The sequence below is a fragment of the Glycine soja genome, chromosome 8, assembly GCF_004193775.1.
Source record: "Glycine soja cultivar W05 chromosome 8, ASM419377v2, whole genome shotgun sequence".
Lineage (NCBI taxonomy): Eukaryota > Viridiplantae > Streptophyta > Magnoliopsida > Fabales > Fabaceae > Glycine > Glycine soja.
In genome coordinates this window covers 11504932-11530197 of record NC_041009.1, presented here as the reverse complement: position 1 = coordinate 11530197, position 25266 = coordinate 11504932, and the positions used below count along the sequence as shown (strand labels likewise).

At 34.4% G+C, this 25266-nt stretch overlaps 2 protein-coding genes across 4 annotated transcripts; one reads left to right on the top strand and one right to left on the bottom strand.

Annotated features, from left to right (window-relative positions):
* Positions 1–2093: 2093 nt before the first annotated feature.
* LOC114421965 (protein FLX-like 1) lies at positions 2094–4676 on the bottom strand. The gene is made up of 4 exons (XM_028388116.1): positions 3693–4676; positions 3295–3458; positions 3072–3154; positions 2094–2477 (listed from the first exon to the last, which is right to left on the bottom strand). The coding sequence occupies exons 1-4, from the start codon at positions 4340–4342 to the stop codon at positions 2385–2387; spliced, it is 990 nt and encodes a 329-aa protein (XP_028243917.1). The 5' UTR covers positions 4343–4676; the 3' UTR covers positions 2094–2384.
* A 4338-nt stretch (positions 4677–9014) lies between these two features.
* Positions 9015–22778, top strand: LOC114421964. Of its 3 annotated transcripts, XM_028388113.1 has the most exons (8): positions 9015–9515; positions 9761–9816; positions 9908–9953; positions 14284–14361; positions 18431–18544; positions 18802–18881; positions 22148–22281; positions 22398–22778. In XM_028388113.1, the coding sequence occupies exons 1-7, from the start codon at positions 9183–9185 to the stop codon at positions 22254–22256; spliced, it is 816 nt and encodes a 271-aa protein (XP_028243914.1). In that variant the 5' UTR covers positions 9015–9182; the 3' UTR covers positions 22257–22281; positions 22398–22778. The 3 variants fall into 3 exon arrangements, with proteins under 3 accessions (XP_028243914.1, XP_028243916.1, XP_028243915.1); XM_028388115.1 differs by having other exon boundaries at positions 9016–9515; positions 18440–18544; positions 22148–22515; XM_028388114.1 differs by having other exon boundaries at positions 9017–9515; positions 18437–18544; positions 22148–22515.
* The last annotated feature ends 2488 nt before the right edge of the window (positions 22779–25266 follow it).

The following is a 25266-nucleotide window of genomic DNA, read 5'->3' as shown; positions in this document are numbered from 1 at the left end:
GTTTAGTTATCAATGCCTAACAAACTCATTCAAGAGTTCAAACCAGGGTCTGTCCAAGCTTTTCCCTAGAATCATGTGTAGATGTTTCAGCCATTGTAGAAAAGGGCTGAACAATGAAAAAACAAAACAGAAGATTGATAGCAATCGCCCGAAGATGGAAGACAAAAAAATAATATAACTAAAAAAACAGAGCAACTGCAACACACTGGTGATGGCAGTCATCGGAGCTGGAGAAGATCGCCGGTGAAGTTGCCGCAGGTGTTGAAGTTGTCGTCGGAGGTCATCAAGCAGCAGCATCGTTCAAGAGCGGGAAAGGTTTTGCGAAAGTGAATGAATGAGAGAACGTGGTTCTCTTTAGGGTTTAAAAAAAATGGCGTTATTTCCACCATACCTGCCATGCCCGCTATGGCTCTGGCTGCCATGGTCCGCCATATAAAACCCGCATCGCCACTACTATTTTATGGCATTTTGTAAAATAACTGTGACGACATACTGCTATAGCGCCGCTATAGCCACTATTTGATAACGATGTTGCTCCCTGTGAATCCTCAAAACAATTAGGAGATAAAGACTTCTTAGGTCTAATCTACAAGATAACATTAGATTTAATCTTAGGTTGAAGCTTGAGCAATGTAGAAATAAAATGGGCAGTAGTTTCTGAATCAGAATATCATATCACAGATTAGGAGATAGAGTTTTTTAGGTCTAATCTACAAGATACCATTAGATTTAATCTTATTATGTATCGCTGTCCAAATAAGGGACCTTTCATTGGCGGGCATTTTAGATTTCTAATTTTTCTCAACAAGGAATTTGTTTAAGTTCGGAGAACAGAAGATAGCACTGGAAGATTTACAAGAAAACAAAAAGGATAAAAGTCCAAACTCTCTTATCTGGTTTAGAAGACAAAAACAGCCAATTAAAGAAGCATCATGTGGGACTCAAGCTCAAAAGTAGCTCTATCAAGCAAGTTTCTTCCAAGAAAGATCGGTGTCCAAGATAGAGTGCGGCAAATAATTGAACTCTATCAAGCTAGTATGTCATAATCTTCTCAGATCACTATGCAATTATATAACTGGAATTCTAAACAAAATGTGTAATAAAAATGGAGACACAGTACTCTGCTCAGCATTGCCACTGGAGATTAGAGACAATAGGAAACTAGTATGTCATCCAATACATAGACCTCCCTTATAAATTATTATTTTGATATATTGCAGTCAAATTTGTTTTTCAGATATAAACATAAGAAACCTTCATTCATTTAATAAAGTTATTTTTTTCTCTTTACACTCTAATCATGAATGAATGATATGGAAGGGCTAGCGTGTTTGCTTGGAGGCAGTATGAGTAAGAATAATTAATCGTAATCCTGTAGCCAAGGATATGGATTGTAATGCATGAAAAAGCCATAAGAATGACACTGTAATATGGCTACACAAATCATCCTATTTATGGTAGAGGGACAGCTTAATGCTCACTGAATTTGAATTGACAGTTTTATATTGGGGTTGAGTCAGGGGAAGGGGGCATAAATACAGGACAAAAATGAAAGAAACAGAAAATCTCAACAAACCCTTCTCAAAAAGCTAAAGCAAGTGTCAAAGAAGCATTTCTAAGACTCCAATTCATATTGTATAGCCATAAAGAATAAACATGTACAAGATAGAATTTCTTTTGTATGTGAAGGTATTTTTCAGTTTCTTTACTGACGAGGTCCAACAGAGATTTTATACCTTGAGCAAACTTCAAAGTGCAGTAGAAAGCCTATTACACAGAAAAGGAGGAATAGAAGAACATTTAATCTTTTCCTTGTTTTCTTTTGGGCTGGTGATGGTCATCAAGAAACTTAAATAAAATATCCAACTATTTTCAGTTTTTTTAACAGCTCCAACAGAGATTATATACCTTGAACATCAAACCACTTCCTAGAAAGTCTATCACATGCAAAGAAGGGATACAAAAGCAACTTTTCTTTTCCTTGTTCTAGGAGGTGGTGATGGATAACAAGAAGCTAATATTTACATAAAATCCAACTATAGTTGCATAACATTGACAATGAGCAACCTTCAATCAACCATGGCAGATAGGAATAAAGGAAAACTCAAGCTGAAGACATAAATTAAAGAGCAAGATTAGCATGACAGCCACATCACAATAAAAAGATAATATAAAGCAAAATGTCCTTTATTTGACACCGTAGATAAACATCATCTACTGCACCATCAACCTACATATGAGCTTTTTAATATAAGTACAACTTCAAGGACCATCTAATAGACAAATTCCATGACGTTCATGAGTAGATAACTCTTAAAACCCTGAATCAATCATCTAGATAGTTGCAACCCAAGATACCAGTTATAAGATTCCTCAACAGGAATTTATCGGTGTCCTTGAACTCGCTGCATGTCATATGCGCCCCAAGCAGCAGGCCCAGGTCCATACTGAGGAAAATTCTCCACTCCAGGCTGTACCTGAAATTTACCAGTATTAGCAAAGAACAATATCCAAATTGACTGAAAGGTCATAAAAGATTATTAAATAACCATATACTCTGTAGACAATAATTTCCACCATATACAATCCAATACATTTAGGTCAATAGACAAACCAAGCTATTTGCAAGCTATACAATACAATTCTGTCACCCACAATAACCAATTGACATTTTCATACTGACCAAACTGAGAGACCAAATGTAGCAATATGCAGGTTATAAAGAAAAGAAAAAATGATTTGTTTTTTCTGATTGAATGAAATTGAACAGAACAAGAAGAAAGACTCCAATGGTTTCCCCTTCACAAATGGTTTCCACTTTCTTTCAAATCTTAATCTGCTAATTCTCTGAATACCTTCTTCCCCCTATTTATCTAATTAATTCTTCTAACTAACTATTCTACCTGTCCCTAACTATTTTTTCCATTCCCTTCTGTTGTCCTATCTCCTAACAGCACCATCCTCTTAAAATTCAAGGTAATCCTCAGAGTTAGAATACAAAAAGTGGAAAATACACTTCTCTTCGCATTATTGTAGCTTCTGGTCCACATCTGAGATGCGACAATACTTACTGGATTCATGCCATAAATGCCAGGGTAAGGATTTCCAGCATATCCAACATCAGCAGTGCCATAATTTGCATTATACCCTTGACCTACAAACAAAATCAAAGCAAAAGACAGCAAACAAAGTAAGAGCAATAGTAGGCTTAAATTCCATGAAAACACACCACTAGATGTCACAAATTGCAATTTGCGAACTCATCAAGACCATATCACACATAAAACTGTATACCTGGATTCCCAGCCGCTGCAGCAGCCCGTGCTCTTTTCTCTGCATTGGCAATCTCCGCACGAAGCTTCTCCATCTCCCGAGCCATCGCAACCAATTTCTTCTCCATCACTTGACCATGTTCATAGTTTTCTGCAAATCCCTTCTTCTCATACTCAATGGCAGCCCTAATAGCCAAGAGATAATTAAAACCAGCATTAACATCAACTCAGCATCACAGTATACCCTCAACATATCCACCGTCCAGACCATACTCTTAAACAATAAAATTATGCATTGTATAAAGTTTCTCCAGCATAGGATTCAGCATTCTGTGCATCACAGAGTGTAACTTAAAAACGTTGATCATAAAATAAAGCACAATCCACGACATTGCCTCAAAATTGAGACACAGCCACTACCTTGCACACTGCAACTCTTGTTTCATGGCCTCAACATCAGCCCTCAGCGCCGGAACCCGTTTCGCGTCTGCGGTCATGCGGGCCAAGTCCTGCGTCATGGCCTGCACCTGTCCGGACAGGTCCTGGCGGACGGCGGTGAGCTCCTTGACGTCGGAGCGGACCTGGAGGAGCTCGGTGCGGGCGGCCTCAGCGCCACGAAGCTCGGCCTCGAGCTGGGCCGCCTTGTCGTAGAGCTCGCGCATGCGGGCCTCGGTATCGGCCCGGAGCGACTCGCGGAAGTGCGCCACGCGCTGGAGCTCGTGGCGGGCGGCCTCGAGCTCCTGCTTGAGGGCAACGTGGGTGGCGGCGAGGCGCTGGTTGTCGCCCAGCAGACCCTGGATGTCCTGATGCTGAGCGGCAAGGCGCTCCTCGATGATCGCCGCCGCCGGGTGCAATGGGATGGACCCGCCGCGCGTTGGGCCCAGCCCTAGCTGCGAGTCGCGGAAGTCTTCTAGAAGGTGGTGGGGGTGGGGCGGGACGGGGCCCACTAGATGATGATGATGATGGTGGTGGTGGTGGGCCCGCGGGCCGTACAGCGGATCGTGGAGCGGCGGCGATATTCCCGCCGCGTGCGGCGGAGGAAGGGGTTGTCCGCGGTTTCTACCCGACATAACGGTGGAAGAAAAGGGGGAAGTGGGAATGTGTGTGAGAGGAGAAAAGTGAAAGGAACAATTTTTTCGGTTTTAGGGTACGGAAAGAGAGAAGAATGACCTAAACACGATGGTGGTGGTTGCGTTGATGGAGGAGAATAGAGTTCTCTGCACCTGCACTGTCTCGGAGAGATAGATATGGGTGGGGGTGTTGCTGGGTGCACCGTCATATTGCTTGTGCACCCAGCATTAAAAAATTCCCAAAATGCCCTTTTGAGTTTTCTGGTTTCTTTTTAACAATTTTTTTTTACAGTAGCACATTCATTTGTTCGTTCATTCATTCCTTGTCTCCGTTTCTTCTGGTTTTTTTGTTTTGGTGAGAGGTGCATTGTGATGCTTCGGTATATGTGAAAGTTTTATGGAGATACGTTAACGATAATTGTGGCAATGGTTGATTTGGTTGTTAACGGAGATACGTCGACGTTCTACAGTTTTTTTGGCATAAAATACAGATTAAATAATGCATAAGTTATATAAAACTTATAACTTATGGATTAATTAATCCATAAGTTTTATTATAACTTACGGATTAGTTAATTTTTATGAATTATAAGGATTTTTAATTTTTTTCAAATTAAAAGAAAATTGTAATTTTTTAAAAATTATAAATATGTTAGTATGATTGTTAAAAAAAATAAATTAATGTGTATAAAAAATTTGTTTGTTTGAAATGTAATTCATATTATTGTTTTACATATTTTTAAATAAGTGTAGATTGATAATTAATTTGAAATTATTTATTTTTATATTTTGGAAATGGTATTAATTGTAAGATAATTTACACTTATAATTTATGTATGATTTATTTGAGTTGTTGTGGTCTAAAATTGATTGTTTTTGTGGTTGTAATTTCATGAATTAGAATTAATCTGAATAAAATAATTTATTTTTCTACATATGGTTTGGTTATAATTTTATGTATTATATGGTTATGAATTGTAAGTAGAAAAAGTTGTTGTTATTGGTTTTTAATATGTAAGGTTATCAATTTTAATGTTTTATAATATTATATGCACTAAAAAATTATGCAGGATTTTGTGTGATAGTACATGTATGATGTGGTTAGGGGTTGTTTGTTTGTGATGTTGAAATTTTTTAATGTCTTGTTGAGATGAACGAAAATCAATGGATGTATGATAGTATAATATCTTAAGAAATTGATATAAATAAATAAAATGAAGATGAAGTTAGTGTGAACAAAGAACATGTTGATTGTTTTGATACGTTCAATACTATTTTATTTAAAAAAACAAGCAATACCTATTCAAAAACAATAATAAAATTAATATATTTTCAATTAAAAAAATAACTATTCAAAAACATAATTCAAAATAAATTATTTGTATTTAAAAATAAACAATAGATATTTAAAACAAAAATAAAATTAATATATTTACAATTAAAAAAATAACTATTTAAAAACATAATTAAAAAAAAACTATTTTTATTTAAAAAATAAACAATAGCTATTTAAAAACAAACATAAAATTAACATGTTTACGATTAAAAAAACAATTACTATTTAAAAACATAACTGTAAATAATATATTTTTATTTAAGATAAATAATAACTATTTACAAAAAAAGCAAATTAATATATTTATATTTAATAAATAAAATAAATATTTAAAACAAAAATCAAAATAATATTTTTTATAAATAAAAAATTACTGTTTTAAAAAATAAATAAAATTATTTTATTGATAATTTTAAAAAAATCCGTATAACTCATACGAATTATGTAATCTATATGTGTTACATGGATACGAAAGCCACAATTAGGTCCCCTTAAGTTTTTTTTTTAGATTTAATTATCATTTTGGTCTTCAAATTATTTAAAAAGATTCAATTTGGTTCCCTAAAGTTTTTTTTAGGTTTAATACACTTTCAATAATGTTACACACGCTCAAGAAAGAGCAACCAACCTTTTTAATCAATGAAAAAATCAAATAATTGATTGAGGTCTTATGAATATTTATAAATGAGTGATATTCTTGTATGATTTTTAATTTACTTTTAAATCACTTCATAGGTCACTGGACTATTTAACATATTTTAATTAGGTCCCCTAAAGTTTTTTTTAGGTTTAATTATCAAGTTGGTCTTCAAATTATTTTAAAAGTTTCAATTTAATTCTCATTTTTTTAAAAAAAAAATGCATCAAATTGATATTTTTCGTCCAATTAAGTTGATCTTGTTAAGATTGCGAATGTCAATGATTCTTATTTACGAATAATGACCGTATTTTTTATTTAAATAGTCTAATGACCTATGAAGTGACAGCTTTGGGCTCCTTGGGAGCAACAATACAGCGGCTTTAACCGGAGCAGGTTTGATTGGTGCAAGCTTGAAGGAGTTTTTCACCTTAATGAGCTTGCTAGCAGCAACAGTCTTATTGAGACGAATGAGAACAAGCTTCGTGTAGGTTGGAGGCAACTCCTTGTGCTTTCCTTTGATGAATTTGGTTTTTGCATATTGGCTCGAACCAATTATCTCTTCCAGGCTCGCTATCGCTTCCGCCACTTCTCTAACACCATGGGCCTCTCCTTTAATGCCCAAACCAGGTAGATTTGTTATATTTTAAAAGAAAAATAATAAATATAGTGACGATTTTTAACCGTATTAAGCTGTTGGTATTCACAGTCTTAACAACATCAGCATCATAATTGGATGGAAATGATCAAATTGATGCATTTAAAAGAAAATTAAGAACCATATTGAATCTTTTAAGATAGTTTATGACCATATAGATAATGAAACCTAGAAAAAACCTTAGGGAACCTAACTAAAATATGCTAAATAGTATAGTGACCTATGAAGTTATTTAAAAACCATACAAAAAATATCACTTATTCATAAATATTCACAAAACCTCAATCAATTATTTTATTTCTTTGTCAATGAAAAAGGTTAGTTGTTCCTTTTTAAGTGTGTGTAAAAGTGTATTAAAAATGAGCACATAAGGCATGTACACAAAAATAAGAAAATAAACTTTTAAATAAGGTATAACAGGATAATTTAGCTTATTAACTGTTTTTTGGTACATGTTTGGATTCACTAATGATTCCCCCTTGCCGGGAAAAAGTTTAATAATAAGATTGATAAGATAGTCAATGGATTTGTAGCCTAACATGTCAATTTGTTCTAGAAGGATGTAAGATTTAATCACTAATATACGTGCATTATGAAAAAAAAAAAACTTAATTTTGATTTTAATCTTAAATTTTAGGGTGAATTTAGTTGTGGTCCCCATTTTTTTTAAAAAAAAATTAACATTTTAATCCCTCAATATAAACAAAAAAAAGTCTTTAGTCCATTAGCTTTAAAGGGACTAAAATGATTTTTTAAAACTATTTTTAAGTCCTAAATAAATCTGAGAGACTAAAAATCATATTTTTAAAATTTGAAGAATTAAAATAAATAGAGGACCAAAATTTGATTCACACTATATTGCAAAGACAAAACATAATTTAGTCTTATGAATAACATTTTATATGAAAAGGGTTTGAGAGAGAGGAACACAAACATGGAGAAGGTGTGCCAACAACACAACGATGACGGTAATGACAACGGTGATAGTGTGTGAATGAACGCAAGTGTTAAGTTGGAGAAGTGAGACCTAGGTTCAAGGGTTGAAGAAGTGAGACTTAGGTTCCAAAAGTGAGATGAGGGCACAAGAGTGAGATTTTCGCTAGGAAAAGGGCAAGTTCCATGTTTTTTTTTAAAACTAGCATTGATGGCTTGATTTCAACATAGTTATCGAAGTAAATGACGTTAAGATGAGATTTTTACAACGGTTTCGTAAAAATTGATATCATCAGCTTGTTATTATTTACAAAAATATCATTGCATTTTTAATGACATCGATTTTTATAGAATTGTCATTGAAATTGCGTTGTAGAAATTCCTTTTTCCAGTAGTGAGAATATACAAGGAGAGACAACAAACAACTAGTTTGAATAATGGCTAGTTGAACATTTTCTCCTTCAAAGTTGTTTTGTTCATGCTTGGCATATGCCAAATATTCTATAGCTTTATCTTAACGAAAAAAACTCTTTTTTTATTTACCCCCACAATTGCATCCTTGAAAACATTTAGTCATAATTTGATGAAAATTTCATCTTCAATCATCAAGAACCTCACTCTTTGTTGTGTTTTAATTTTTCTTTTTTTTTTGTCACGTGCAATATTATTTAATTCAATTTGAGTGGGAAAAAAATAGAGCTTAATATTTAGATGATGTTTTTTGATTTCACAAGATTGACCTTCACTACTACCTATGGATGTGTCATGATCCATGGTGAAGTTAATTAGTGGTGATTGAAACATAGGAAATTAATATAGAAATGAGAACATAGGAAGTTGAAAATTGAACATATTTGAGTTATTTTATGAGTTTGGTGAAATGGAAGGATTTTGAAAATTTAAATTAGTGAAAGATTGATAATTTTGCATCAAATATAACCAATCATTAAAATTGAGATTGAATTGGTTTTGATCCATTGAATGAAAATGAATAAAAAAAAGAAGTTAAGAATTTGAGATATAAAGTCCATGAGTATTAATGGAGATCATAATAATCGTAGACTATATACTCCTATTTTTTCATTAACGGTCCACATCGAAACCTCACACATACCCAGCTGTTATTAATTTTTTGGCTTTCCCGGACAATTATTACCAATTTCCCTTTCCCTCCCTTTTTCTTCTCTCCAAATAAAACCCCCAAACTCACTCACGCCACAATCAAAACAACTTTTCCTCTCTTCACTCAAATTCTCGTTCAAAAACCACCACTGCCATGCCTCTCGACCCCGCCGCCGCCGCCACAACCACCACATCACGACCCATCTCGCCGCTCCCTCAGCCGCAGATGCAGCAGCACCACCACCATTACCCTTCCCAGCAACAAACCCTCCCAATTCGCGCCCCCAACCCCCACTTCGTCTACCCCTTTGCGCCCAAAGGCGTCCGAGCCGCCGATCAAGGCCCGTTCCCGCCGCCTTCCATGATGCACGGCGGCGTGCCCTTGGACTACTTCAGTCACGCCTTGCACGTGGCCCGGCCGCCGACTCACGTGCCGTTCTCTCACGCCGCCGCCGCAGCACCTGCCGCCTCGCCTCCCGTTAAAAAGGTTCCCAATCTTAAGCTCCCTTTACTTTACAATTTTGTGAATGAGTTATATATATTAGAATGAGTAAATGATGGTTATGGTTTTTCCTTTTTTGTTATGGGGTTCTAGATTTTGTCCTGTTTAAATGATAGTACCTAAATGGATTCAGTTTGGTTTGAAATTGGAAGTGTATCTTTGGTGTTGTGGTGGAAATAAATATTATGCTGAATTTAAAATTGTTATTATTTTTGTTTGTTTGGTTTTAGTCGGCTGCTCGGTCTGCGGTTGCTCATGTCAATGGCGGTAAAGATACGAATACGAGGTGAAGTTTTTGAATGTGTATTTATCGTGGTGTTTTGTTGTGTTTTCGATTGGTAATTGAGTTGGATTGATATCTCTGTTGGGTTTCTCAGGGAAAAAAGCAGAGAGGATACCTACATTGTTGTTAGAGATCGAAAAGTGAGTCCCTTTTTCTCTTATTTTACATCCTTTGCATTATATGTCTTGGAATGGTATTTATAATGGCTGCATTAATTTGCAGTTAATGTGATGCTCTTCCTTTTTGTATGTGTATATAATTACATTCTATGTAATTGCAAGTGCTTGTTTAAATATTTTTCCAAAAGATGTTGGGATATGCACACTGAGCTTATCTTCTGCCTACAAACATATCTTTGACAGTTTGTAGGCATTACTTGCACAGCATATGTTTGTCACTTCTAACCATATCTGTATTACTGTCTCCTAATGTTATGAACCCTTAGCCTTTAATCCATTTGTTCCTTTTTTTTTTTTTTTTTTTTTTTCAATTTTTCCCCTTGATAATCATGTGCTTTAGACCCACTTTTATAGATGAGTTTATTCTCAGAAGTCCAACAATTTGTTCCATAAAGCATAGTGGATATTGTCAGTTTCTCCTGCGATTTTTGCAGGCATCATATAGAAATCCAACCATTCTTCTTTACCTTAAATTCACTGGTCTAGTTGGTTCTGTAACTCATCATTAGTCTTCTTTCACCCTTGGTCATATGAGGAAAAAAGGCTTTGGTAAGTAGAGTAGTGAAGTGTAGTTGTGGAGACTGGAGATTGATGATTCATTAGTCTTTACATGGACACTGTAGCACGATAGATGTGTATCTTTTGTTTGCAGTTAGAGGTGGCTTTATTAAGATTATGAATAAGGGAGAAGTGCTTTTGGTTAGTTTTCTTATGTTAAATGAGAAGTGGTTTTGGTCTACTAGATCATTCATACATTTGAATTTACAGAATAGGGAGATGGATGAAGAATTGTCATAGAACTTATAAGATGCAATATATCTATATGAAATGTGGTGTAGGAATAGCTTTATAAAGAAATAAATGGAAAAATATAATTTATATGGTAAATGTTAATTAGTTTTTAAATATAATTAATTGAGCCTGATTTTGGCAATTGGGGTGGCTTTATATGTGTTACAGAATTAATGGTAAATGAAAATTTGTGTGATAAATTCAAATTGATATTTTAAAAAAAATAGGAATAAGCATTGTTGATAATCATGGATAATGGTGCAGAGCAGCAAACCCCAAAAATGCTGTAGTGGACCTAGTGGTAGAGCTATAGGGCTACTATACTGAAAGATAAATAATTATACTACACTGTAAATGCTCAAAATAAAAATTACCTAAAATTGTCATCATTAATCTATACTAATAATAAAGGGAATACCTCTTTTTGGTGTACACAATTTTCTAACTATTTTACCTTTTAATCACTTTTAAAAATCACCCCACAATCACAAGCAGTTACCATACAAAAGCTTTTCAAAGATGGTAGTTATTTACAACTACATTTAACTTCAAAAATGAAAAAATAAAAATAGTTAAGGCACTCCCGGCATGGAGTGCCTGTATTTTGTCTAGTATTTAATAATAAAAAGTCATAGCGACATAATCTAGACAACAAATCCCAATAAATCCAAGAAATAATCAACAAGTCAATAACAAAACAAAAGAAAATTTGCACAAGGAGAAAAAAGATACAGCATAAATTAATTAATACCTCTGAGTATTGTATCATGAAGTGCAAACTGCTCAACACCAGAGGAAAAAAAAACTGAACAGAGGTCTCAAAATCACACTACACTGACCTGTGTAAACCTTGAGAATAGAGGTGGGCCAGGACAAGAAACTGTGCGAACATCTGCAAGCTAATTACTTGAGTTAACAAATTCAATAGTTTTTTTGATCCGCAAAAATAGAAATATATATTAATATGAAAACAGTACCAGGGGTACTGTTATATGTACAATCATCTATCACCCATGTGGAGATTTGGTTCCCTAATACAAAACTACTCGTCATGAATTAAGGAACCAAAACTCTGACTGTATAGATTATATAGATCATCCCAGCATGTAAATCTAGTTCCCCCTAATTACAAAAAGAAACCTTCTCTGATATTGCTTGACCAAAAGTGAAAAGATGTCAAATCCTTTCTCAAGGTTCCTCAACCAAGTCAAGCAGAAAAATACAGCGTCCTCCATCAGCTTGTTGGCGTTGAAGCTGTCGTTTGAAAAGACCACTTTGTTTCTATGATTCCATACGCACCATGTTAGGGACACCCACCAAATGAGCCATCTATGTGATTTGATACCAAGAGAGAGGTACTGCTGAATGAGTGCTGCATGAAGTGCTGTCTTGGATTCTGTGAAAACACTCCCACCAGAGCGGCATAACTTTGTGGCAGCTGAAGAACAGATGGGCAGCCTCCTCATCCTTTTCCCTACAGAATGGGCATAATTTGCCAGTGATGTCCATATTCCTTCTAGACAAATTAGATTTAGTGGACAGTCTATCACGTATTAATCTCCAAGCGAAAAACACAGCTTTACTTGGTATTTTTAGCTTCCATACGTCTTGAAATACCCCATCTATGTTCTCATCTCTTGATTCCCTGTCAAGCAGTTGATATGCACTGCTTACAGTATATACCCCAGTTGAGTCGCTTAGCCACACCCACCTGTCTTGTTGCTGCTCGTTTATGTTGAGATGTTGGATTTCCTCCAAAAAACAAGCCCCCATAGGTATCTCAGCCTCAAAAAGTATTCTCCTCCACTGCAGGCACCACTCCCATGTTCTAGCTGAACTACTTCCCATCTGCTGAATGTGCTGGTTTTTTTTATTCGAGATCAAGTAAAGTCTAGGGTATTTTACCATTAGAGGGATCCCATCAGCCATCCACCCATCTTCCCAAAACCTAACCTTGGAACCAGAACCCACATTCCATTTTATTCCAGATTTGAACCAGTTTTCCTCCCCGGAGATGACTTAGACAAAGTAACTATCAAATTCTGTACTTCTATATGCTTGGTCTTCCCATGAAAGATTGGATTTGAGGCAATATATAAAGCCACTTGAATGACTTGATTATCACAATGTAACTTCATATGATCAACATTTCCAGACTAAATTGTGTAAATACTTTGAATAATTTTACCAAAATCTTTGGTTTGAAAGTGACTAAACAACTGGGTATTGAAGGAGTAACAGAAGTAATCAATAAAAGTAAAAACTACTTAAGACTTGAAGGATTAAAGGCAACTTGGGCCCTAAAATTGAATGAATGACATTAAAAGTAGACTGACCATGCTTCCCAAGTTGACATGACTCACTTTCTAGTTTCATTAGACTCAAAGTTTGAACATGTTTCCCAAGTACAGGATAACATTACAATGTGACTAGGGGAGGTCTAAGAATTCTAATTTATGTAGAAAGGAAAGAAATTTTCCCTGTTAACTTGAAGTCAAATAAGAAAAATGATTAAATGAGTTTTAGAGTAAACAAAGTTCTAACTATTATTATGGCAGTAGCTTAATTAGTAATTAGTTGGCGCAACAAAATAAGTTCATGATTCAACATATAAATGTGTGTTTGGATATGTGGTGATTAGATTAACTTGATTCTATAGAATTGTTTGGTTATGTGGTGATTAGATCAATGTGATTCTATAAAATTGATTATGGTTAAAATGGGTTGTGGTAGCATGATTTTTGTTTGGACAACAGGTATAAAAAAGTGATTCTTTAAGAAAATGCTGTTTGAATACTTTGAATCAGATTTTATTTTGAGTGTGTAGTTACCAAAATGGGTTTTAATGTCTATGTACACTTTTCTATATATAAAAATGAATAGGCATAATTTTTTCATTTCATGTTAATTATTAAATTAAGAGAATATATCTTTAATATTATATGTTATCTTCTGAAATAGAATCATAACTAACTGAACAATAACCCTTATAAAAAATAATTTGTATAAGTATTCCCCATCACAACAATACTCATATTGCTCTGTGTAACCAGTGGAGTTGTTTCATAATATTCATATTGCTCTGTGTAACCAATATAATAAGTGTGGGGGTAAATTAGACAAAATACATTCAAAGTTGATTTTACATTTAGTAGAATCAGCTTCTTATTACTTCAACTTCACCATGATTTTTTCCCATTGGAATTGCTTCAACTTCACCATTGCTTTCAGTCAAACCAAGTTTGGCCCAACTCACCATGCTCCACCATGATTTTAACTCCAATCCAAACACACACTAAGTTGAAAAGCCCCAAAACATTTTCATATATTATATCCAACCTTGTCACTTTGTTAACTAAATATTTGAATCCAATGCATAAACTTGTAGTGTTGGTTATGACTTATGACGATGAATTAGTCCTGTGAGCCAAAATCCTAGCTCTGTCCCTGGTGTTTTCTTTTTAGTTCTGGTAATTATGTTATATTTCATATTTTTTAGGTCAGAATAACTGAGGATGCTTCTCTATATGCACTTTGTAGATCTTGGTTGAGAAATGGTATAAATGAAGAAAGCCAGGTTTGAGTTATATATTTGTACTTCCTCTTTTTATAATTTTTCATCTGCTTCTGATTTCAAGCATGTGATATTGACTGACTAAATATTCTTCCTTAATTCTAGTTTAATGTTAAAGAGATGATGCTAATTGCATGTATACTTTGATAAATTATAAAATCCACATCGATTATTACTGAACTTTGCTGTAATTGAGCTTCCATTTTTAATAAGTTTGACTAGAGAAACTTGATGAATATTTTGGTTGTACCTTTTCCTATGTATAGCAAATATTGAATCTACAACTAAATACTGGTGATTCTCAATGAGGTCATGCCTTTTTTTGTGTGTGTGTGTGGAATTTGAATGAAATATATTGGTTTTTAAACGCTGTACAAATAATTGATCTTAATTCTATGAAGATGCATGATATTTTCTATCATTTGGCATCTTTGGAATGAGACAATGATTGAATCTTTTATAAGTAGAAGTTATGGCTTATATATGCTTTTCCTGTGGGTACTGCATCAAGTAGTAATGTGTTCATTGTGTTGCAGTTGCAGTGAGTTTTAATTTTATATAATGCTATGAACAAGGGTCCCGTAACCTCTTTTTCACCAGGTTATGTGTTTAACTAGAGCACATAGTTTAGGTTTTAAAAATGTGACTAGGAGTCTAGGATATACCTTTCTTTGATAAACTTGAATTTGAATCTGATGAAAATCAGCTAAAATTAACTTATCTGAGACCAAATTATTAGAGAAAGGTGTATAGATAATTAAAGCCAAAGTTGCTTTTCACCAGAATAGAGCTTTTTTATTTATTTATTTTGTTAGTGGACTCACCATTCAAAATATAAAACAGGCCTTAAGGTTTAATACAGTTTTTATGTTGCATTCTTTGTTTTCCTTTGAATGAATGAGTTGTAAGTTGAAAGAGTTAGGAAAAAGATGGAAAATGACTCAATATCAAAGGTGAAACTTGATTATGGGTGATCTGCATTCTCTGGAGAATGGCTTCCTAGAGGAGATAGAGATGAATAATAAAATATACAAATGTTCCAGGACTTCAAGGGCCCAGGCTTATCTTTGATTCAGTTATAACTTACAACTTCACCAAAACTGACCACCTGTTATCTATTCTCCTTTTTATAACAACCTAGCTACACTCATTTGCATTCTACTCGCTGGCTGCATTAACAGAGCTAAGTTGGGTGCAATCTTGTTCCCCCTGCTGTGCACACACTTTGTTTTATTTTTTTCGGGGGGGGGGGGGGGGGGGGGGGATCTAACAATACCTCCCCCTCCCTGAGTTTTGCCTTGTCCTTGAGGTGAAATCAGAAAATTCATTCTGCAACACAGTGAATGTTTCAACATATATCTTCACAGGTTAGCCTTTCCAAATCCAATGCATTAAGACCTCCATTCTGATGGTGTATTGTGGGCAGTGAGTACATTAGCAAGGGTGATTTGAAGCTCTTAGAGTGATCTCAACTATTAATTATGAAAAGTAGAGAGAAGAAAAATGAAAATGATTTCGATATTAATAAATTCTCAATGGTAATACAAGGATGATTAATATTTATACAAAAAAAATCCTAGTTCTGATCAACAACTCAGTTAATATAGATAACTGACAACTGTCACAAAAAATGACAGCTGGATGAGAGTAAACTAAGCTTAGAAGCTATTGTATATACTCTAGCATGCTCCCACAAACTCATGTGGGATGGATCAGTTCACTGGTCCAGAACTTGAGTTTGTTGTGCGAGTTCCAGAATCTTGGAGCTGAGACTGCCTTGGTGAGAACACCAGCAACCTAGTCTTGAGCAGGGATATGGTAGACATGTGGATTCCTACTAAGGACCTTTTCTCTGACCAAGAAAAGATCTAGCTCCATGTGTTTTGTTTTAGTGTGTAGAATAGAATTATGTGACAGTAGAAGACTGCTGTTATTGTTACAAAATATGATGATTGGAGTGAGTGGTGATCTTAAATTCTTGAAGTAAAGATCCCCCTAGAGACAAGATTAGAAGCACAAAATACATGATCCAGGAGTAGATTGCCTATTATCATGCTCACTACCCTAGTCAGCATCACCAGTATGCTTGAAGAGAGGGGTTGGTCAGCAGGTGCAGGCTGCAGTAGTAGGCCAAAGGAAATAGATCCCTGAAGGTACTGTAAAATGCATTTAACCACTTTCTAATGTTGCTCCTGAGGTTGAAAAAGAAACTGACAGATCCGATTAGCACTAACCAACCTCTGGTCTGGTAAGTGTACCATATTGCAAAGCACCAACAATTGAGTGATAAAGATGAGGATCTTCCATGTAATCAGAACCATGCTTTGTTCCAATTGTCATAGCATGTCTTGAAGGCAGAATATTGAACCTGCAACTTAGCATCTAGAGAATAACACAAAACGCTAGATAAGGATGCACCAATTTGTTTCCAACATGATTGGTCTTTGGTGAGGATATCTGTGAGTAGTTTGGTGAGGCGATAGGAACGACTTCATCCCTTGAACCAAAGCTGGATAATTGGCAGACCCAGTGTGCTTTTCACAATGAGAGGAACATTGGTGAAACTCTCAGATGTAATAGTAGAATCGGATCTGGGGGGGACGCCATACTGACTTGTGGCTGGGGGCAGGCTGGGTGAGGTTGCTGACAGCTTGTTGGCAGGCTGATCTCTTGTAAAAGGGCTCATGTGCCAGTTACAAACAAGTGAGTAGAAGGTTGTGTGGTGGCATGATGGGCTATGATGGAGGAAGGTTACTGGCAAAGGGGGCTCTTGGTTATTGGGTCATGTTGGCGAAAAGGCATGGCAGCAGAGACCTGGACCAGCGAAGCATTGATATTGTTCTAGTGGAAAAGAAAAGGAAAAAACATTTGTTTGTGAAGAAATAGCTCAGGTTATTGATACCATCTTGAACTTGGACTAGGCCTAACTCAACCCCAAAAGTTATCTCATAAGTCATAAGGAGAGAATTGCCCAAGCCTTTGGAAGCTTTATTTTAACCATATCTATAGTTGATGTGGGATCTCAACACCAGACTTTCTATGGGGAGCTCAAGTTCCATGTCTTAGCCCCGATTCCCAAGTGGGTTGGTTGTGTACTAGCCTTCGACTATTTCCAGGCAAACAATGAAATGCTGGTGTCACCACCTATGCCTCTTGTTTGTAGCTAAGAAACATGGTGAAAAACTTTGCTACCAATTAATAGGATCTTGGGAGAAAAACTTTGATGATGGTGTCACCAGCAAGACCTTGGGGAGAACTAAATAGCAAAAGCTAGCTCTTGTAGTTGGAGAGTCCAAAGCCTTATAAAGAGTTATAAAACTTGGCTTGGCCTGGCCAGTCAAATTGGTTTGATTAGGAACTGGGCCCATAGTCAGGTTGGTTTGCTTATTCAATTATTTATTTATGTAACTTGGTGTTTATGTCATTAAACTGGCTTTGAACTGGATTAAACTGGTGAAATTGCCTCTAGTTGAACTGGTGAACCAATTTCTTTGTTGAATACTGCTACACTAACAGCAGGAAACCACAAATGCAACTCTCAATCACAAAACTGCAAAAATAGAAAAAAGTAGCTACCTGCAGATTTTGAACCTTAGACCACTTCCTTTACATAAGATTAATCTACCACTAGATTACAATTATGTTTTGTAATATGCACAACATAAATAATATTATTGTTACAAATATCTATTTATGTTACTTGAATTTATATCGGTTCATGCAATTCAACTAGTGACTCACTGATCTGACCAATGACCCATCGACTTGATACACATACGAGTTGGTGACCAGTCTGATTTTGATAACACTGCATTTAAACTCACTAGAATCTCATCCTTCCAATGTGGGACTGAAGTTTACAGGAAAATACTAGGTTTTATTTAGAAGCTTTAGCTTTTTGGGGATGATCTATTGCTATGTGGTCTTAAAATTGGTTATAAATAATGACAAATATACAGGAATTTACTAGTTTTTTTATCAATGACTTACTTGTGGAGGATGAATATTTTATATGCATGTTTATTTTGATGTGTTATTTATTTATTATCTTATGCTTCATTGTAATTGGAAGTCACAGCAGAAAGATGTAATGAAGGCTCTTCCTAAACCATTGCCTGCATCTATGGTGGCTAGTTATCTGTCAAACAAGAAAGAAGATGAAAAAGATGAAGATGAGAAGGAAGAGGTTGGATTTTCTTTTCTGGTTAACTGACTAATTTAAAGCAATCAAATTTGTGAATGTAAAATCCTTATGTACATGGAAAATAGATATTTCTTTGATACTTGTGTTGTTGAATAAGCTTTGTAGAATAGAACTCTTCTCATGCAGATTTTTTTTAAAGCAATGCTTCTGTTGAAATTTTAGTTCTTTCACTTCAATTCTATGTCAGTATTTGAATTCTATTAATTCATATCCTATGTTCTACTCATTGCTGCTTTCAGAATGAGCAGTCTGTTGAGCACTTATCACCTCAAGATCTATTGAAGAGACATATTAAACGTGCCAAGAAGGTTAGAGCTTGGTAAGTTTTATTTTTAACCCTCCCTTTCACCTTCTGGTTTATTTATTCATCATTTACGAATGACTTGTGTAAGAACATTTCATGACTGAGTTGACAAGGCATTATGAATTGTAACATACAATGATACAACTATTAACTGAATGAAGTAGATTAACCATACAGTTTATGTGAATTTGTGAATGCATGAATTGTTGTCAAAACATTGCTAGACCGAGTTGACAGCAAGGTTGTAAAAAATTGTGATTTAACTTGTAAGATTGTTAGATCCTATGAATTATGGATGGCTTCCATGCTTGATTCAGGGTAGGATCGTTGAGGAGTGGAATCGTACCATGATTGATGATTGGCAAGCCGATTTGCTAGCTCATGAGATTCTCATGTTCCTGCAAGTTGAAGATCCACACTTTTGTGACTCATTTCCTCTCCCAAACACCACAACTTTTCTCTGATTTGCGGATCTAATTTTTAGCATCAGTAAACTCGGGAACCAATTCGGGCTCTATGAAATTGAAAAAAATAAAAGGATAAAGCGGAATTAGAGAAGGAGATGGAAAGAACATCGCCACAATCTTGAGAGATTAATAAGTTGAGGATGATTCACCACAAAGAATAAAATTCTTTGATAAGAACCTAAGGTTCCACACAAGAACCAAGAAAGACACTCTGTTCGTGTCTGATATGAAATTTCATAAAGAGTCAATTTATAAATCCTACTAATAACCCTAAATGAGGCCCAAGGCCCAATAACTAATCTAATAATTAAAAGACTTAAAAAGAACAATAAAAAAATAGCAGCCCATTACAAGCCCAAAAATATAATTAAAAACGAAAACAAATCTTATTATAAAAGTTGGCTAAAATAAATGAACTTCATTTCTTCTCTTTCCTCCATGAGAGAATTTAGTCTCTTGCCAAACTCTTCTTGAAATATCTTACTCCTTGCTTAAGTGATTGGTCCATCCATGTTGAGCCCATCTAAGCCACACTCTTCCTCTTTGGATAGTCCTCTATCAGTTTGGGCAACCCATTGTAGAGAAAATCCATTTCATTGGTCTTTGCCACTAAGAGCTCTTCTTTTCAAGTGACACCTCTCTTGTCCCACTCAGTTGACTGATTTGTGACTTATTTCCTCTCCCAAACACCACAACTTTTCTCTGTTTTTTGACTGTTCTGAGTATGGCACCTCTCTTGTTTCAATTTTTTCCCTGTTTTTGACCTCTGTCTTGGATCACTATCAATTGTGGGTCTCTTTTCTTTTTCTTTCCTTTTTGTTTTTGTAGGTTTCTTACCATGTCTCTAAGATCACTTTGGTTTGTGTGGATCATATAGACTTTGTTTTGGTTGTTTCTGAAACTCACATTGATTGGGCTTGTTCTGGGCCTTTGAAATAACCTATGACTTTGGTTTCTCTTTTTTTTACCCCCCTCTTTCTACACTTTTTTTCCTTCTTTTTTCCTTTCCATAATCATTATTGAATATAAAATAGAATTAGGATATTAATAATACAATGACTACTAGATATATATCAAAATTATTGAATTTTAGTGGACTTATTACATACTTTAATTATCCTTTTTATATTAGAATACACTTTTATATTTTTAGTAGGATCTTACAATCTGTGTCATCATTTACAATTTTTCCCACCCTTTCCGATCTCAAGTAATTTCACAACCTCAGTTGACAGTACACAAGTTGTCAAATATATCTATCTACTGAATGCTGTAGATTAACCATAAACAAGTTATGTGAAAATTGTAAAGTCATGTTACAACTGTTATAAGTCATTCCAATTCTTAAGTTTAGAGATGGACTCAAGATCTTAGAAGGTCCATGCTGATTGGATATTAAAGTCAAAACCATGAAGTTGTCTTGTAATAACTATTGCACATAGCATATGAACTTTGCTAGGAGATGAGAAGCCCATACAGCATCAGTAAATTACTTAAATTTAAATATGACAATATTTGCTAAAAGCCTTTGGTTTTCTAATATGATCTCTGCCTGCAATTTAAACATTTTTCTATTAGAGATTTTATGCACTTTACATATTTATCACCTCATAAACATTAATGTAATTCTGAAAATGGTAATACATAATTACATTGGTATGGAGTTTCCTTTCTCTATCAAAGTATTACTCCCTTTGGTCCTTTTTATAAGAAACAAGTTATAGTGAATTTTACACTGAAACTTGTTTCTTATAAAAAGGACTGGAGGTAGTATTAAATAAAATGTGGGCCTTTTCTTCTCTTAAATACATGTCTCTCAAAGGTACACTATAAGAGAAAGAAGCAACAGAGGACTCAATTAAGTGCCTGCTTGTTTTACTGTGTGTTCAGTCGAAGGAGCTTCTTCTTTCTGTTGTTAAATGTCTTGGGAGCATAAAACTTTTGTTTGCAGTAAATGAATCTTATTCAAACAGGCTGTAAGTCTGAATGATCTCTTTTATCTTTGATGACATGCATAATAAAGGCTTCTTGTCATTCCATGAGGATCCAATAAAATCTATTCCATTGACATTTTTTTTGAAAGGATTTCATTGATATTTAAATCACTTAAATTTGGCACTTTTATATGACTAACTTGTTTGCCACATTCCTATTTGCGATATTGAATGTTTTTAATTGACCCAGTGTTGATGTAAAACTCTTTGCACTATCATCAAGCTTGACTATTCCAACCAATGTTTAACTATTATAATCATGTTTCGCAATATTGCTGGATGATTAGTATAATAGACTTTATGATGATATTTGTTCAAATATAAACCCTGTTGAAACATATTGTTTCATTCAAGCATATGCAAATTTTCAGTTCTAAATGAATTTGTTCCCTTTTCTGTTGTCTCGGAATCAAGGCCTATTTTGGACTTATATCACCTTTCATATGGTGGATGATGGCACGACGCTGAGTCATCTTGAAAATGGGAATTATCCCTTTTTATGTTAGCTTTTCTGGCTGATAACTTATTTTTGTCTTAATCTTTAATTGTAACCTCAAAATAGATTGTTTTAAAGCATATTCATATTTTCTTTGCTCCATATTTGATCCTTCACTGTTACAATTACTGCCCTTTATTTCTTTTTCCCTTGAATGAGTGTTTGTACCTTTGGGTAAAGCGTGGATGCCTACAGGGATGTTCCTTACACTATCTTATAATTTTGGAAAGCATGCATGGTCCTTTTCTTTTTTGTGTGTGATATACTATGCTTTTGGATGAAATAAATATATTAACAATGTTGTAATTACTTTGCTGCATGTAGTTTAAGGGAAGAACGGTTACAACGTATCACAAGGTATAGAAGTAGGCTTAGGCTTTTGCTTCCTCCAGCCATTGAACAGTGTAGAAATGACACAGCTGCTGGGAACTAACCTTGCTGACTATACGGACATCAAGGTTATTGCATGACCCTAACATGCTTGTACTTGATTCAATATTATAATTTGTGGTTCATTGAAAACATGTGTTTTTCATTGTAGCAAATGTATAAAACTAACTGAAAATGGATGTAGATTTTTCAGCATTTCTCGACAATTTCTACTTTGGCTGGTCTTTCTTCAGGAAATTGCCAATAGTTAGAGCCTAGTGGTTGAATGAAATACCAATGACTCAGAAATCACTGTCTGCGTAGACCATTGTTTCTTCTTGTGGGCTGATAGGTATGACGTATCCCTTGGAAGATTATAAATCATTTATTTTTTGGGAGGATCATGCATTTGGATTAACTTATTTTTGAAGAAAAATAGTTTTAACAAAAAACTTGTGATCTTTTTTCAATTCAAAAAACAATTGTCTTGAATTTAATCCATTGTTAAACATGTACATGTAAGTATCTAGTGAGTATATAAAAAAAAGTATCGGGTGCTTAGTGCATGGCTGCCATTTCATCAGCATTCCCAAAATTTTCTGAGTATGATTTGGGCTTAGGGTTTTTAGATTGAATTTTTTCCAATGCATTGTATATAATTTTATCTATTTTTTTTATTATAATGATTCTGTTATATAATTCCAATACTTATTTTTTATAACTGAGTATAAAAATAATAATTATTAAAAACCATTTTTATAGCTAATCAAACACTTGTTTCGATTAACTGATGTTTTCAAGTTATGCATGCTATCCTTTTCGTTTCGAAAAAAAAAATGGCTTGTCGGTGAAAAGTGGTAAAGCAATAATGCTATTAAGTAAAGGTGCTCTAATGTTATTGCCATCTGATTCATAAGGTTCTAATCATCATCTTTTTCCTAGTAGAGCCGTAATGAACTTGTTCTCGAAGTAAATGTAACATTAACAAGAATTATTTTATATTTGTTTTGAAATCACAATGGCGTTTGTAAGTTGACTATGCCCTAAATACACACATTCATCCTAAACATGTTCACGAATAAGTGGTACCAACACTCGTGTCTTGATGGATGCTCGTAAAAGTGAATTGACTTTGTGTTATTGTTTGGACTAGTTGCAAATTGAACAAGCTTGACAAATCAAACACGTATCACCCTAAAACTTTCCAATGGTCAATCATCTCCTTTTCAATGGCTTAAAAGGTAAAATAGATATTGAGCATGTTTGGTTTGCAGTTGTAAAATTACGTTTGAGGTAAAAATTATTTTGTAAAAGAATTCAGACTCTTATTTTTGCATTTATTTTTTTTTATTGGTTGGATTTACTTTTAGAACACATGGTAATATTTTCAAACTATAAATCAAACATGTAATATATAGAGTCCGAATTGGGCTTCTCTTTTGCAGCCATAATAAAAGGTAAACTTGTGGAGGTTGAGATGGGCAATGGGAATTCAATTGTCATTATTGGCGAGAAACAACAAGCCCACTTATTGTCTCCTAATGTTTACTTCAAATCAATGACTAAGATTCACCATGACTCAGCAATTTCTCCCACCTTAGCTTGCTTGGTCAAATTTTTGTGGTGAATTGAGGGTTTGCCAGCAAAACCATATTTGAATGGATCAATTTCAAGTGCTGGACATGCAGGCAGAGAAACCCAAAGATGAATGTTTTATATAAGGAAAATTGGTGGGGTGTAGGATAAGGAGTTTCATTAGACTAATAATAGAGCACAATTCCTGCCGTCACCACATTATCAAAGATTTCATCTAATCCTAAAAAGGACAATGTTTTTAAAAAAACAGAAGTTCCTCATTAATCTACTTAATATTTGTTATTGAAATCTTTAAAATCATTCAGAATTCCAAGCCACACTAATCATGTTTAAGATTTTTTTATTGAGTAAATTTTTAAAAAATAAAATTAGTAAAAAAAATAATGTGATTTGGATTTTTATTTTTGAAAAAACATTTTCATGCTTTGGTCATGATAGTTATAATTATTATACTAATCATGTTCACAATCACACCGTCACCATATAACCACTAGCATATGAATTTTGATTATCCTGTTTAATCCTTTAATCCTGTCTGCTTCAACCATTTCCCAGTCTGAATCATTGTCTTTTTCTTTTGGATGGTTCACTCTAAGATTCAGCAGATAAGAATGAGATTTGAAAGGTGTCTAAAAGTCAAAAGTTTTTTATTATTTTAAAATTCTATATCTCAATATTAGTTTGGCTCGATCGGTCCATTTTATTTTCCTTTTACGATTCTACAATACTCTTAAAGGATAGCCTTATTTCAAATAATGTAATATAAAATATGGTTAATTTAGTCATACAATAATAGTATATTATTGCCATTATATAATTAAATCAATCATATTTTACGTCACATCATTTAAGGACACGGTAACACTTAGGTACAAAATTGTTGTCTCATTAACCTTCAAATATATCATTGCTACTTGCGTGTTGAAGATGGCAGCCACATCATGCCATGGAGTTTGGTACCACATAACACGCACTCATCACGTCATTTGTTTTTGGTGCTATTCTAGGGGTTCTATTGTATGTTATGTATTAATGGTACTACTATTAATTAATGATTATATTTGTTATTGAAACTGTTGAAATTATTCAGAATTCCAAGCCACACTAATTCACCAAGTCATGACTAATTGAATACAACAGCGTTGTTCAAATTAGATGACCATAAAATAGTTTTTAAATCAAGCGATTGATTAGAATATCCAATGTTTCAGAAACTGTTCATTGATTATGTTTAAGAGGGAAATATAAAGCTTACATAAGATATTAAGCTCCATTATTGATGATTGCTTAATTAGGAAGCTACAAACTCCAATATGGTTGTGGGTTTGTGTGTATAAATATATATAGTTATTGGTTACATAAAAATTGGAATTTCCACAAATTGTGTAGTAAAAGATAAAAAATTTCATTGGATGTATGTTTAGTGTCATAAATGCATGGTGAAAGTGGAAAGCCTCCGACGGAGTTAGATGGTGAAT

Excerpts from the sequence above, each read along its gene's own strand:
- LOC114421965 (XM_028388116.1), bottom strand. The coding sequence starts at position 4,342 with ATGTCGGGTAGAAACCGCGGACAACCCCTTCCTCCGCCGCACGCGGCG. Across the intron at positions 3,459-3,692 it reads CAAGAGTTGCAGTGTGCAAG|GGCTGCCATTGAGTATGAGA; the intron begins GTAGTGGCTGTG and ends CTTGGCTATTAG. Across the intron at positions 3,155-3,294 it reads TGCAGCGGCTGGGAATCCAG|GTCAAGGGTATAATGCAAAT; the intron begins GTATACAGTTTT and ends TTTTGTTTGTAG.
- LOC114421964 (XM_028388113.1), top strand. The coding sequence starts at position 9,183 with ATGCCTCTCGACCCCGCCGCCGCCGCCACAACCACCACATCACGACCC. Across the intron at positions 14,362-18,430 it reads GTATAAATGAAGAAAGCCAG|TCACAGCAGAAAGATGTAAT; the intron begins GTTTGAGTTATA and ends TGTAATTGGAAG. Across the intron at positions 18,882-22,147 it reads GCCAAGAAGGTTAGAGCTTG|TTTAAGGGAAGAACGGTTAC; the intron begins GTAAGTTTTATT and ends TGCTGCATGTAG.